The 14071-nt window shown below is 36.2% G+C and overlaps 1 protein-coding gene across 1 annotated transcript in view; it reads right to left on the bottom strand.

Moving 5' to 3' along the window:
- Window positions 1-14071, bottom strand: part of Stpg2 (sperm tail PG-rich repeat containing 2) — a 436171-nt gene that overhangs the window by 358924 nt on the left and 63176 nt on the right. The window contains exon 7 of the mRNA XM_021158500.2: window positions 4427-4534. Within this exon, the coding sequence (XP_021014159.1) occupies window positions 4427-4534 (108 nt within the window). The remainder of the gene's footprint in view (window positions 1-4426; window positions 4535-14071) is intronic.

Here is a 14071-nt window from a genome sequence, read left to right as displayed (position 1 = left end):
CTAATTGAGAAAATGCCTTACAGTTGGATCTCATGGAGGCATTTCCTCAACTGAAGCTCCTTTCTCTGTGATAACTCCAGCTGTGTCAAGTTGACACACAAAACCAGCCAGTACAGGTGGGAAGCAGGTTTACAGGAAATCACCTGAGTGCTGACTCATTCCTTGTTCGCAACCACTCACAGGAGAATGGAATTAACATCAAGTATAATTAGCCCCAGGGCTGTCCACAACAGGATGTTGGATTTTGTCAAAGGTTTTTCAGAATCTAAGGAGAATATGGTGTGGCTCTTTTCTTTTAAGTTTGTTTACATGGTGGATTACATTGATGGATTTTCATATATTGAGCCAGTCTTGCATCACTGGCATAAAGCCTACCTGATCTAGGTGGATGATGGCTTTGATGTTGTGAATTTGGTTTGCAAGTTTCTTATTGAGTGTCTGTGCATCAATGTTAATAAGGGAAATTGGTCTGCAATTCTCTTTCTTTGTTGGTTTAGACATTAGGGTGACTGTGGCCTCACAGAATGAGTTTGACAATGTTCCTTCTATTTTTACTTTGTAGAATAGTTTGAGGAGTATTGGTATTAATTCTTTGTTTGAAAGTCTGGTAGAATTCTGCTCTAAAACCATTTGACTCTCACTTTTTGTTTGTTTGTTTGTTTTGTGGTTTTTTTGTTTTTGTTTTTTGGGTTTTTTTGTTTGTTTGTTTTTTGGTTGGGAGACTTTTAATGATTGTTTCTATTTCCTTGTGGTTACAAGACTATTCAGATAGTTTACCTGATTTTTATTTAACTCTGGAAAGTGGTTTCTGTCTAGAAAGCCATTTCATTTAGATTTTGCAATTTTGTGGTGTACAGGCTTTTGAAGTAAGACCTAATGATTCTCTGATTATCCTTAATGTTCACTGTTATATCTTTCTTTTCATTTCTGATTTTTGTTAATTTGGGTACTATCTCTCTACCTTTTAGTTAGTTTAACTAAGGATTTATCTATCTTGTTGCTTTTCTCAGACACAGCTCTTGGTTTGTTGATTCTTTGTGCTGTTCTCCTTGTTCCTAATTGATTGATTTCAGTCCTTAGCTTGATTATTTCCTGCCATCTACTCATCTTGAGCTTTCAGGTATACTTTTAAATCCTTAGTATGAGAACTCTCCAATTTTTTATGAAGGGACTTAGTGCTATAAACTCTCCTCTTAGCACTGCTTTCATTGTGTCCCATAAGTTTGGGTATGCCCTGCTCTTATTTTCACTGAATTCTATAAAGTCCTTAATTAATTTATTTATTTCTTCCCAGACCCAATGATCATTGAGTAGAGGGTTGTTCAGTTTCCATGAGTATGTAGGCCTTCAGTTGTTTCTGTTGTTGAAGTCCATGTTTAATCCATGATTGTCTGATAAAATACAAAGAATTATTTCAATCTTCTTGTACACGTTGAGATTTGCTTTGTGACTGAATATATTGTCAATTTTGTAGAAGGTTCCATGAGGTGCTGAGAAGAAGGTATAATCTTTTCTGTTTGGGTGAACTATTCTGCACATATCTGGACTTATAAACTCTGTTATCTCTGTTTAGTTTCTCTCTGGGTGACCTGTCAATTGGTGAGAGTTAGGTGTTGAAGTCTCCCAGTAGTGAGGAAGTTTATTAATGTATGGAGTTTGATGTGTGATTTCAGATTCTGTAATGTTTCTTTTATGGATATTCATGGTCTTGCATTTGGGACATACATGTTCAGAATTGAGAGACCATTTTGCTGGCCATATTACATTTGATAAGTATAAAGTATCCTTCCTCATCTCTTTTGATTACTTTTGGTTGAAAGTTTATTTTATTAAATATGAGAATGGCTACTCCTTTCTGTTTCTTCAGTCTGTTTTCTTGCAAGACATTTTTCCAGCACTTTATTTTGAGGTAATGTCTAACTTTGTTACTGAGGTGTGTTTCTTGTATGCAGCAGGATGATGAATTCTGATTATTCATCCACTCTGTTAACCTGCATCTTCTTATTGAGGAATTGAGTCCATTGATGTTGAGAGATATTAATGACCAATGACTGTTAGTTCCTGTTATTTTGATGATAGTGGTGATACTGTGAGGGAAGAGGTAGACTGGGATTCTTTTCTTTTGGTTTTGCTCATGTGGAATTATATAATTATTTCATGTGTTTTCTTGAGTGTCGATACCCTCCTTATGCTAAAGTTTTCCTTCTAGTATCCTCTCTCAGGCTAAATTAGTAGAAAGATATTGATTAAATTTAGTTTTGCTGTGGAATATCTAGCTTTGTCAGTCTACAGTGATTGAAACTTTTGCTGGGTATAGTAGTCTAGACTGGCACCTGTGATCTCTTAGAGACTGTACAACATCTGCCCAGTCCCTTTTGGCTTTTAAAAGTCTCATGTAATTCTAATATATCTGCCTTTATAAGTTACTTGGCATTTATCCCTTGTGGCTTTTAATATTCTTTCTTTATTCTGAGCATTTAGTTTTCTGATTATTATGTGATGGGAGGATTTTCTTTTTTGGTCCACTCTATTTGGTGTTCTGTATACTTCTTATACATTCTAAGAGACATTCATTGCTGCCTTGCACTTTTTATCTATTCCTGTGTGATTCACTGTGGTGCATAGGGGGTTCACAACGTATACCATTTTCTCCTTTCCATTATATGAATTCACCTACAGGGTAGCTAATTTCACACTACCAGCATAATATCAACCAACTTACAGAAGTCCTGGAAACCACCATTGTCTCTTGAAAGTTGATATGGGTCCACTGTAATCCATCCTTTCCAGAGAGCCAACAACATTGCTTTCTGATTTATCCTCTATGTGTATTTATAAAATCAAGCAATTATGTGTATGTTTCCTTAACCCCACTATCTTATACAAAATCACAGTGTATCAAATATGCTTTTTGTATTTTGGGAAATCAAGTAAATGTTTAGGCCAACTAACCTGACCTCTAAGAGACCAGGAAAGGGCATGTTGGCTCCTGGGTGTGTCAATTTTTACAATCCCATGAATAGTTTTAAAGTATATCCAGAATTTGGAACCATGGTTGCAATGAAAATCTTGTGTTTTATAAAGTAATATATCAAAAGATGAGGAGATTCATTGCATTTTGGTAAAATACTAAACCATTCCTGAAATACATTTAAAATTTCCCAGAAATATATCTGCATTTACTCCTATAAAGCAGAAATTGTTACTACTAAGTCTACCTTCTTAATTGGATTGTTTCTTTTTCTATCACTATAATTCATGTATCTTTTCAAATTAAACTACACAAACTCCCTCTGTTGAGGCAATCAGGGTTAGTTTTAACTCCTCTGTGTCTTCTGCCATTATTCTTTCTTTTACTACCATTCCTTTGAACAAAATTATTTTCTTTTCCATCTATAAAATATAATTTAAATGTTAGCTGTCAAATGACATAAAATTAGATCTATATACTAGATGAATAGAAGTCACAAAAACCTAAAATGTGTCAATTATTACCTGTATTTTTAAAACTCAAAGGCATGCATACACACCCACACATGTGCACACACTGTCCTTTATGCATACCTCTTGTGCAGTGCCTTAAGTACCATTAAGTTGCTCAAGACTAAAATCTAATATTTACTTTTGAGTCTCCCTAGTCCCTCAATACATCGAACTCATTAAAATATAATCTTAATTATATCTATAAAATATATATTTAATCTGTCTACCTGTCTTCAAGGAGGAGATCTCAAATATACTGAAACCAAAGTAGTTGTCTATAATAACTTTCCCAAGTTAAATAAAATAATCAGAGCTGCACAGAGTACAAGTAGAGAATTTTCACGACTACCTTGTCTGCAGGCTGCTGCATTATAAATGTTTGCCAGTCTCTTAATTTTTTTGTCTATAGAAATATCCTAAAGATATTTGAGTTTCTTTGGAATCCTCCTTAAATAACCTGAAGTGGTCACTCTGGAACATATACTTCGACTGCAACATTACAAGTGAAAATCCCAGGGGCAGGTGCATGTGTGCCTCTATGGCCGGTATGACAGAATACTGTCATATCTTTCTCCACTTTTTACATATTTCTACATGGACTAAACTTAATACTCCATTCATGCATTAGTAAACTACACTTTAGGATTCAAAATAAATTAGGTATTTCTTATCATCCAAACTGAATGTTCACATGTGCAAATTTGTAGAAAATATTTAATAGGTGCTTCCAGTTCAAATAATCATCTGTGTATTTGTTGATAGTTAATCTTCTTTCACATAACTGTGCCCACAATTCTGCAGGGTTTTGCCCCTAATGTACCCACTTCGAATTTTCTGTATGTCCTTTTGTATTTTATAATCTCCTTAAACACCTTTAGATTTGTTACTGGTTTCACACCATGCCTGTTACACTATGTATATGAAAATGTATGTACACCATTACCTCTGTTTCAGAAAAGAAAATAAAAGATGAAGAATTCACAAGTGCTGACATGGATTTTATCGTGTCAAATTCACTTTTAATGTTGTACTTTCCAGGTCCTGGTACACCCTAAGTGACAGAAAGAAAGAAAGAAATACATTAAGAAAGGATTCTCTTTCTACAACACCTAAGAAAAGACTGGATAATTCTTATGGGCTATTACCAAAGTCTGCCATTAAGAGAAAAGCAGGAAGGAAAACTTCCTACAAAGAAACAGGAAAAAGAAAGAGGGAGGAAGGAGAGAGAGAGAGAGAGAGAGAGAGAGAGAGAGAGAGAGAGAGAGAGAGAGAGAGAGAGCCTGGTCAAAGTATCATTTGGACCTGAAATTACACTTCCTGAAGCTTTGCTGCCCTCTGCTGATGAAGAGAAAAATATTCCTACCTTTTCTCATGGCTACCTATTAAAAGAAAGAAATAAAAATGTTTTCAACTCTTCTTTCATTTCAGGATATAAATGTACCCTTTCCCTTTTAAATGTGTCTGGTTTGGAGTACAGATCATTGGTAAAACTCCTGCTTACCACGTGCACAAGGTTCAGCACATAGCAGCAGCAGCAAGAAATTCACTGTCTTCTCCAAATTCTATTAATCAATAGCAAAACAAATAGACAGCAGGAAATATTTTATTTTAAACACAAATGCTTGATATAAAAAACTAAACTTTTACTTGAATACTTTTCAGTAAATAAAAGTTAATTTTATTAATGGCAAACTCCAAATTCTGCATTTCCATGTCTGATGTCTCCAATTCCTTTCAGCTTTGTCAACAGCAACACACTTCTTTCTCTTGGGCTGGTTGCACCTCCTGCTAACAGCTTTTCTAGGCAGACATCCCATGGCTCTAACTTCTCTCTCCATCATTCTGGGGTCTCCAAGGCAATCCAGGCTTCACCTTCACAGCTTCACTCAATGATCTCTCTAGGCCTCTGTGCACTTCTTTCAACAAGGCCCCAGCTCCTAATAGTGCCACTCTCTATGAGAGATGAGGCCATTTTCATTCAAGCTCCCACACGACTCCTGCTCTTGCTTGGTTAGAGTTACCCCTAAGATATATTTTGTTTCTGGCTAAGACTCATCCTCCTTGTGAGGGTCTGGCCACTAGGAATTTGACCATGCTACAGCAAGTATATGGATCAAAATAACTGAACCTGTTGGGTTTGTGGGGGAAGAGATGGGAGGGTAAGGGGGTGGAGGCATCACAGATGAAGAGGGCAGCTGGCATGGGAAGACTTGGAGATGAGAGAGATGGGGACACAAGATGTGAGATTTCCAAACAATCAATAAAAACTAATAAAATAGTCATAATAGTCAGTGGTCTCAGATAGAATACAAACAAGCAGATTAATTCAATGGCACTAGAGAGGAAAGTTGGGAGCTGAAGTTTGAATGATCCAACAAAATGGATACAAAAATTGGCAATACTGATTTTTTAAAAATCTAAGCAATAGGGGAAAATTGTCAGCAATAAAGTTGACATTTTGGAAAAATATGAGGAGTAAATTAAAATTTTAATGAACAACAGAAACAAAATCAACATAGATACTACCAAAGATGTGATCAAGCAAAAGTAAGAATAAACAAGGATGGAAGACAAAGTCAATTAAATACTACAGTCAAGTATCAATAAAGGACAAAACAGATATGGCAATAGCTAGGGCTCCTGAATACCATGAAGGAGGGAACCTTAGCCAGGTTACACATGCATATATCCCCAGAAGATGAGAGAAAATGGCAGGAGGAGCATGAGGGTAACCTACTATACAAATCGAGTTCCAGGTAAGCTCTGTAATGAGCCCTATCTCAAAACCATTAATAAGTAACTATTATTATTATTATCATTATGTTGCCCTGTCTTTAATTCTGCTGCTATTTGTATTCTTTGTCTACAGTAAGCCAGAGACTTCACCAGTGTTGTTTGGCTTGAGTAACTGAGCCCTTTTTTCTATTGCTAGTGCAATCATGAATAGTAACAGATGTTGTTAAGGTACTACACTGAGACCATTGAGTACTTTATAACCAACAACTAGAAGAACAACTAATGTTTACCAATCACCTGCTTTTGCTCAGCACTATTTAAGTTTCAATTCACAGACAAGAAAATCATAATGCAAAAAAATTATCTCCAAATTTCCACAGTGTTTAAGTAGTTGTGACTGATAAACTGCAATCACCAACTTCCCTTATCCAGATATGAAGATTTATGTGCAACATCCTGGCCAGGAAACATAAGCAATTGTTGGAGAAACCAGAGCAGAGCAAGGTTCAGAGAAGGATCAGTTCAATTCTGAATGTCAGTTCCATAGTCCCTATATGACATCAAATGGAGGTGTCATACATGCATTAATTTCTACAGGGTTGGAGATTAGTGAGGAATCAGCATTGTACACACAGTGGGAGTAAAAAGAATAGACAGTAATACCTGGAACCATAAAACTGCATGTGTTTTCTGGGAAAACTGCCTAAATAAAAAAGATACAATGGCTAAAACACCACTTCCTGTTTGTGTGATTCTTGGTATTGTGTTTACAGTATAGGAAAATAGCCCCTTCACTTGAAATGAAATGTATTTTGATATATGTCCCAGATATAATCCTTATGATGGATTGAACAGAGAGTAGTTCATCCTTATGATGGATTGAACAGAGAGCATGTAACTTGGATTTGGATCACAGAGTGCATCTGTCAATTAAATTTGTTTGCAAAATTACAATGTAAATTTTGATTCATTAAAAAAACATAATGTATATTTTGACTCTTATCTCATAAAGCAAAGATTCTCTGTTTTTTTTTAACTATTTAGATTTGAACAGAATGAAATCAAATAAACATGGTAAGGCAAACTCTAAAGCAATTTGAAAAGTATCAATCAACAATAGCACTATAATTGCCATTGGGCCTCAAATGTCACACTTCATCCGTATGTCATCCAAGTGAGAATATTAAATTAGAGACAGGAAGTGCTTCGTAGACTAAATCATGTACTCGTTACCCACTCATATGTTCAGTTACTGCAATAGAAAACAACATAGATATCTGGTATAGACTTTGGTAAGCAAATCAAAGGAGGAAAAATGAATATGTAGGTTACTGAGCTTGGCCATATATTACTCCTCAGAGAAGAAAGTTGCAATATACAGAAAACTGGATGAAACTCAGTAATGCACATGAAAGGCTATTTTGATTCCATAATCCATTTGCTGAATAACAATTCATGTCAACACTGGCATTCATAACTCAGCTGAGCCAATACTGTTTTACAGCAGGCTGAACCCATACTTTCCACCACAGACTTATCTGCTTTTTCACCGAGAAATAAAATAAACGAATATTTTTATAGTTTTCTCGCAAATACTACAACCTATATATGAAGTATCCAGTAACAAACAAGGTTCATAATGCCTATTTTAGCAAATAGGTTACTATGTAAATGTTTGAAGTTCAACAGTTATTAGTATGCAATGTAACCTGAAGTTCCACATACAGTCACTTAATTTCTTTTGCTCTTTTCAAACCTAAATTCCCTTTTCAACATGAAATTTTTTACCATTAATTGAATAATACACAGAGAGTTAAATCATCCAAATAAAGAAATAGTAAGGATTGTAAATCTTAAATGAATTGAAGAAACCATATATGGTTAATTGGTACAAAATACTCACCCAAATAGTGTCCAATTCCAGCTTGGACCAGGCAGGCAGAGAAGTATTGAATGGAAATTGACTCAAATGAAAAGCATCCTTCCTTATACCCAGGAGCAACATTTAATTAAATCTAACTTATTGTTTTAAAAGTTGGTTTGGGGTATTTTGTTTGTGTTTTCTTATTTAAGCAGAAAATCTAGATTTGTGTCTGAAATCTCACAAGCTACAAGTATTAGTAACTAACTCAATCTTAACAACTTTAAATATAACTTAAAATACAAGTATACACTAAATTCAGCCCATAGGTCACTAGGCTTCGCGTTCTTTTCTTTAATGTCCTAGTCTATTTCAAATATCCTTCCACGTCTATCCTTTTGCATATTTATAAACACTGTAGAATTGAAATTTAAAAATGTTTGAGAAGTGATATGGTGTTACTCTGCCTCACTACAGTGGTTTCCATAGTGAAACTGATGCTCATGCCGGTGGTCAGTGAAATCTGATATCTGCAGACACTGATAGCTGTGAAACTTGTATTATGATTGTTTAGCTAGATTGCTTAGTGCCATGAAAAGACAACTGATTCACATCCAACATTACTTGATCCTATAAAGAGCCTGTGCTTGCTTTCATAATTCTTGTTATGATACAGAACACTTATTCCTATTGTCAAACTCAAGAGCATGACAAATTAGAATTTCTCATGCATTATCCCCATATGAAGTATATAGAGGTAGGCTGATGGCTATCAGAAAATGAAGTTATATAAAAGTGAACTCAGCTAGCCCAGCAGATAAATGTCATGAACAGGTAGATTCATAGTTGTAGATCAAGTCATCAAGTAATGAAAATACCAAAATAAGAATATTCGCCTATCTGTGTGGTGGGATATGAATATGAATTTGTAAGGTCAAGATAATTGGGTAAGTCATGGTTCAATATGTTAAGCTCCTTTAATTACCTATGACTGTTTAAGCAAGTGTTTGCTTAGGTGTGAGTGAGTCAGAAGGTCCATGTGGAGAGATGTTAATTTATCAGCATGGCTATCGTGGGGAGCAGAGTAGCAGGCAATGTTTAGGTCATGAGGAAGAACCTTCCAGAAGGGACCTTTCATAGGTTATCTGTCACGACAGTTTGCCCCCCTTTCTCTCTTCTACATGTGGCCACTTGCTGTGTGCTTTTTTCTATGAACTGAAAAAGTACAAGGCTTTCATCAGATGTGGCTTCTCAGTCTTAAGCTTACCAATCTCTATAACTATAAGCCAAGATAAATCTTCTATCTTTAAAAATTATCTGGTCCTAAAAATCCTTTAATAGCAAAAGATAATACACTAAGATGAAATTTGAAACTTAAAGATAAAAGCAAGCCCTTGTTTATAGCTTCAATAATAGTATTTCTTTGCATCTTATACCTTCAGTCTCCTAGATGAGTAGTCAGTACCCATTGACATCACCAGATTGGGGAAGTTTTAAGGGTTATTCTTAAGGTTCTTGAAAATTAAAATCAGGTGTACATTGTGAGAATCAGTAGTTATATTTCCATATGAAGAAAGTAGTTATATTTCCATATGAAGAATAATAGTGTTTGTAGTCTTTCATTGTGTACCTATAGGCACCTCAATGATGGATAGCGTAATTTAAGTTGTATTTGAAATTGCTTCCTTGTGCTAGCTCCTATGTGAAATTTGATAATTTAAATTCATAACCATAGATCTCTGTAAATTGCACCAAAAGTTTAGTGGCTGTCAAGTATGTCTATTCATATTAAGCACAAATGGCCCAGAAATTATGGAGAGATGGCTCAATGAAGACTACTGTCAGCTCTCCAGCAGATAATAAATTGTAATATTTTATGGCAAAATCTAGAAGGTTGGAAGTTTCCACTGGGAAGACAACAGTTGACTGCATGTCTATTCCACTATTAAGTAGTCCTAGAAATTATTTCTTCATGCTCTGTTGCAACATATGGAAGTGGTTTATACAATACCTAAATAACACATCATCAGTTTCTTTCCCATCTAAAGACGGGAAGAGAACTTGAGCTGGGAAAACACTCAAATCTCAGATGCAAGTTACTTCTACTTACATTTGATTGTTTTCAAGTCATCAGAAGAGAGTTTCAGCATTAAAAAGCATATTGTTGTGGTCTGGTGGTGATTAACCCAAACCACAGAGAATACGTTTCCCAAATAAAAAGACAGTATGAAATCATAATGAGCTGCAGTGATATTAGCTTTATATTTCATTATTTTTCTTTTGGGTATTTTGAGATAAGGTCTCACTCTGTATCCATGGCTGGCTTGGAGCCCACTATATAGACCAGACCAGCCTTGAACTCCTGCCTTGGAACCACCAGTGATGATATTAGAGATGTGTGCCACTGCACCCAGCCCTATATTTCAATTCAATAACTCATATAACCACCTGTCTCGTCATCCACATGTTTATAGTACAGCAGAAAATTATTATATTAATTGTGCATTTCTTCATTATCCACAGTTTATAAGTATTATCATATCCATATTTTGACTTTATTTGAAACCCAAGATCAAATCATACGGAATAAAGGTTTGGGCCTTTATTATTTTTTTTTCTAATATTTCTTTTGAAAATGTAATGCGAATTCAATCTACTGTGATCATACTCACTCTGCAGTATCTTCTCCTACCCTCCCCTACTCCTTACTGACCTCCTTTTTTCCCAACTACTCTCCATCCTATGTACATGTCACATGCACACACACACACACACACACACACTCACATGCACATGAATGCCAACAGGTGGCCACACCTGCTGTGAGTTCATGATATTGTGATTGACTAGATTTACTAAAGTATAATCAACACATTTAAACTCTTATACACTTAACATATATAATGTGATGTTTTGATAAACATATACATAATTAAATGATTAAAACCATGAAACTAAGGCACATCATATCACATACTATCATTTTTATGAGTAAGTAGGGATATTTAAGCTACACTCTTTCTTTTATTGGATATTTTCTTTATTTACATTTCAAATGTTATTCCCATTCCATGTCTCCTGTCTGGAAACCTCCAATCCCATCCTATCTCCCCCTGTTCTTTTAACAACTTTAATGTATACATTTGGTATTATTAACCATTGATTGACTATAAGAAAGATCTCATCGGGCAGTAGTGGTGCACACCTTTAATCCCAACACTTGGGAAGCAGAGGCAGGCAGATCTCTGAGTTCGAAGCCAGCCTGGTCTACAGAGTGAGTTCCAGGACAGCCAGGGCTACACAGAGAAACCCTGCCTCAAAAAAAAAAAAAAGAAAGAAAGAAAGAAAGAAAGAAAGAAAGAAAGAAAGAAAGAAAGAAAGGAAGGAAGGAAGGAAGGAAGGAAGGAAGGAAGGAGAGGGAGGGAGGGAGGGAGGGGGGAGGGGGAGAAGGAGAGAGAGAAGGAAAGATAGAAAGATCTCTCAGATATATTATTGCTCCTGTCTAACTGAAAATATATATCTTTTCACTGATATCTAGATCCAGCCACAAAAAGCAACCATCATTCTATTTTTTCTATGTGATGACGCCTGTAAATCCACTATGAGTGAGACATCACACTTATCAATGTTTTCCAGATTCTTCCATATTGCTCCATACACTAGCAATGTCTGTATTTATCCTTCACTGAGTGCTTATGCTGCCTATACCTTACAGATATTGTGACTAACACTGCAGTGAACAGGGGAAGTCAAATGTGTCTCTAATGTGTTCTTTATTTTATTTTGGAAATTTTCACAGAAATGAGATTTTGGATCATTTAGTAGAAATGTCCTAAATTTGGTGAGTAATTTTACTACTGTTTTCCACAATGACTGTATTAACATTATCCTATTAGCAGTTTTGGAAATACATCTCAGCCACACCACCTATCCTTTTAAAACTTTCTGCCAATACCAGCTTTAATGGGAGTGAGGTGTTATCTCACCGTGGTTTTGATTTCCATATCCTTGGTGATGAGTTAGCATGCCATCTACAAACAATTCATCTCTCTTCTGAGTCAGGAGAGTTTTAGTTTTGTTGCCTAGTAGCTACAGCTAACCCGGTTAGTGATTATATTGAGTTGAAACCCTTCCCTTGTTCCTCATTTTAGCAGAAAAGATTTCAGCATTTTTCATTACTGACTTTCCTATTATCAATGAGCCTTCAATATATTGCTTTATTGTTTTGTAGATCCTTTACATACTTGTTAAGATTATTTAATCATAAATAAATATTGAATTTTGTAAAATTATGTTTTCTTCACTTTGAGGTGGTTTTTATCTTGCATTCTGAACACATAGATCACAATTTCCCAAATTATAGCACATAAGACTACAGTTTATGTGAGTCCGCTGAATTCAGTACAAAAGTATTTTCTTGAGAATTTTTGCATCTATGTCCATCAGAGGCATTTCTCTGTAATATTCTTTCTTCTTCAGAAAGGTAATGCTAGGCTCATAAAATAAATTGGAGACTATTCCTCTCGTTTTAAATTTTTCTATAAGAGCTTTAAAGTGGCAGGCACTTTAATACTTTAATTCTTTAAATATTCAGTAAAATTCATCTATAAAATCACCACATTCCTAACTTTTAATGCTGTAATTTATTAATATTTATTACCTTTAATTATGTGTATATGTCTCCAGGGGGTACCAATGTGCATGAAGGTGCCCCCTAGAAGCCAGAGGTATCAGTTCCCCTGAAGCTGGACTGATGGGCAATTGTAAGCTGTCAGACTAATGTGGGTCCTAGAAACTAAACTTGAGTCCTCTGCAAGAGCAATATATAATCTTAATCACTGAGTAATCTCTCCTATGTGCTCTTAACTGCTAAACCATCTCCCCAGCTCCATTTGAGAAGGATTTTTTTATTCCTTCACAATCCAACTTGAAAAATTATCTAAGAAGTTACACATTTTTATCAGTTATCCAACTAACGAGTATATTATGCATAGACACTGTAAATATTTAACAAGTATGTCCCTCACAATGTCCTGTGTATGAAGATGCAATCTCTAGCTGATGCCTCTGAGGATGTGCCTACCTAGGAGAAATGGGAGGAGCTACAGGAACTTTCCACATGCCACTCAGGTTCTCATTAGAGTTCATGTGCTCTATTATCTGCCAGATACATTCTAGTCAAATGAATGACACAGACATAGTAGCAGGAAATGTCAGCACTTAGACTGTGTAGCTAAACCACTTCCAGGAAGAAATAGGAGCTAGAAATGTGTGCCTGTTTATTTCATACTGGACAGTGAGGTAAACATCTAGATGCGATCACATACTACTTAAACCTACCTCTTTGTTCTCCTTACAAACGTGGATACCATTCACAGACCTATCTTCTTCAGGATCCAGACCTCACCACTAAAATGTTCATGTGGACATACTACTCTCTCCAGGCAAAAGCAGCAGCATTTGGGCCCCTCCCCCCAAAACTGGACCTAGGTAAGGAGAGAATGAATGGGAAGTACCACACACCATTTCTGATATCAAAAGGTCATGTTACCTGCTCCAACATCTCCTAAACACAGGTTAGTAAGAAGCAACCAGAGCTCCCAGGGTCTAAACCACCAACCAAGGAGTATACGTGGAGGAACCCATGGCTCCAGCCACATATGTAGCAGAGGATGGCCTGTCGGTCATCAATGGAAGAAGAAGCCCTTAGTCCCATGAAGGTTCTATGCCCCCATGTAGGGAAATTCAAGGGCGGGGAGGCAGGAATGCGTAGGTGGGTGGGGCCACACCCTCATAGAAGCAGGAGAGGGTGAGATAGGGGGGCTTGGGGGGAGAAATCGGGAAACACTTGAAATGTAAATAAACAAAATATACAATAAAAAAGAAAATATCAGAAACCGGCCTGAGTAGGGCCACAGGCCACTTCCGGCCGGATCAGCGCCGGGGTTGCTGGAGTGCAGGGTTGCCTGACACCCGCCAGCTACCCACGAC

Source organism: Mus caroli, chromosome 3 (genome assembly GCF_900094665.2).
Source record: "Mus caroli chromosome 3, CAROLI_EIJ_v1.1, whole genome shotgun sequence".
Taxonomy (NCBI): domain Eukaryota; kingdom Metazoa; phylum Chordata; class Mammalia; order Rodentia; family Muridae; genus Mus; species Mus caroli.
The sequence above is the reverse complement of the archived record's forward strand: the minus strand, read 5'-3'. Positions and strand labels throughout refer to the sequence as shown.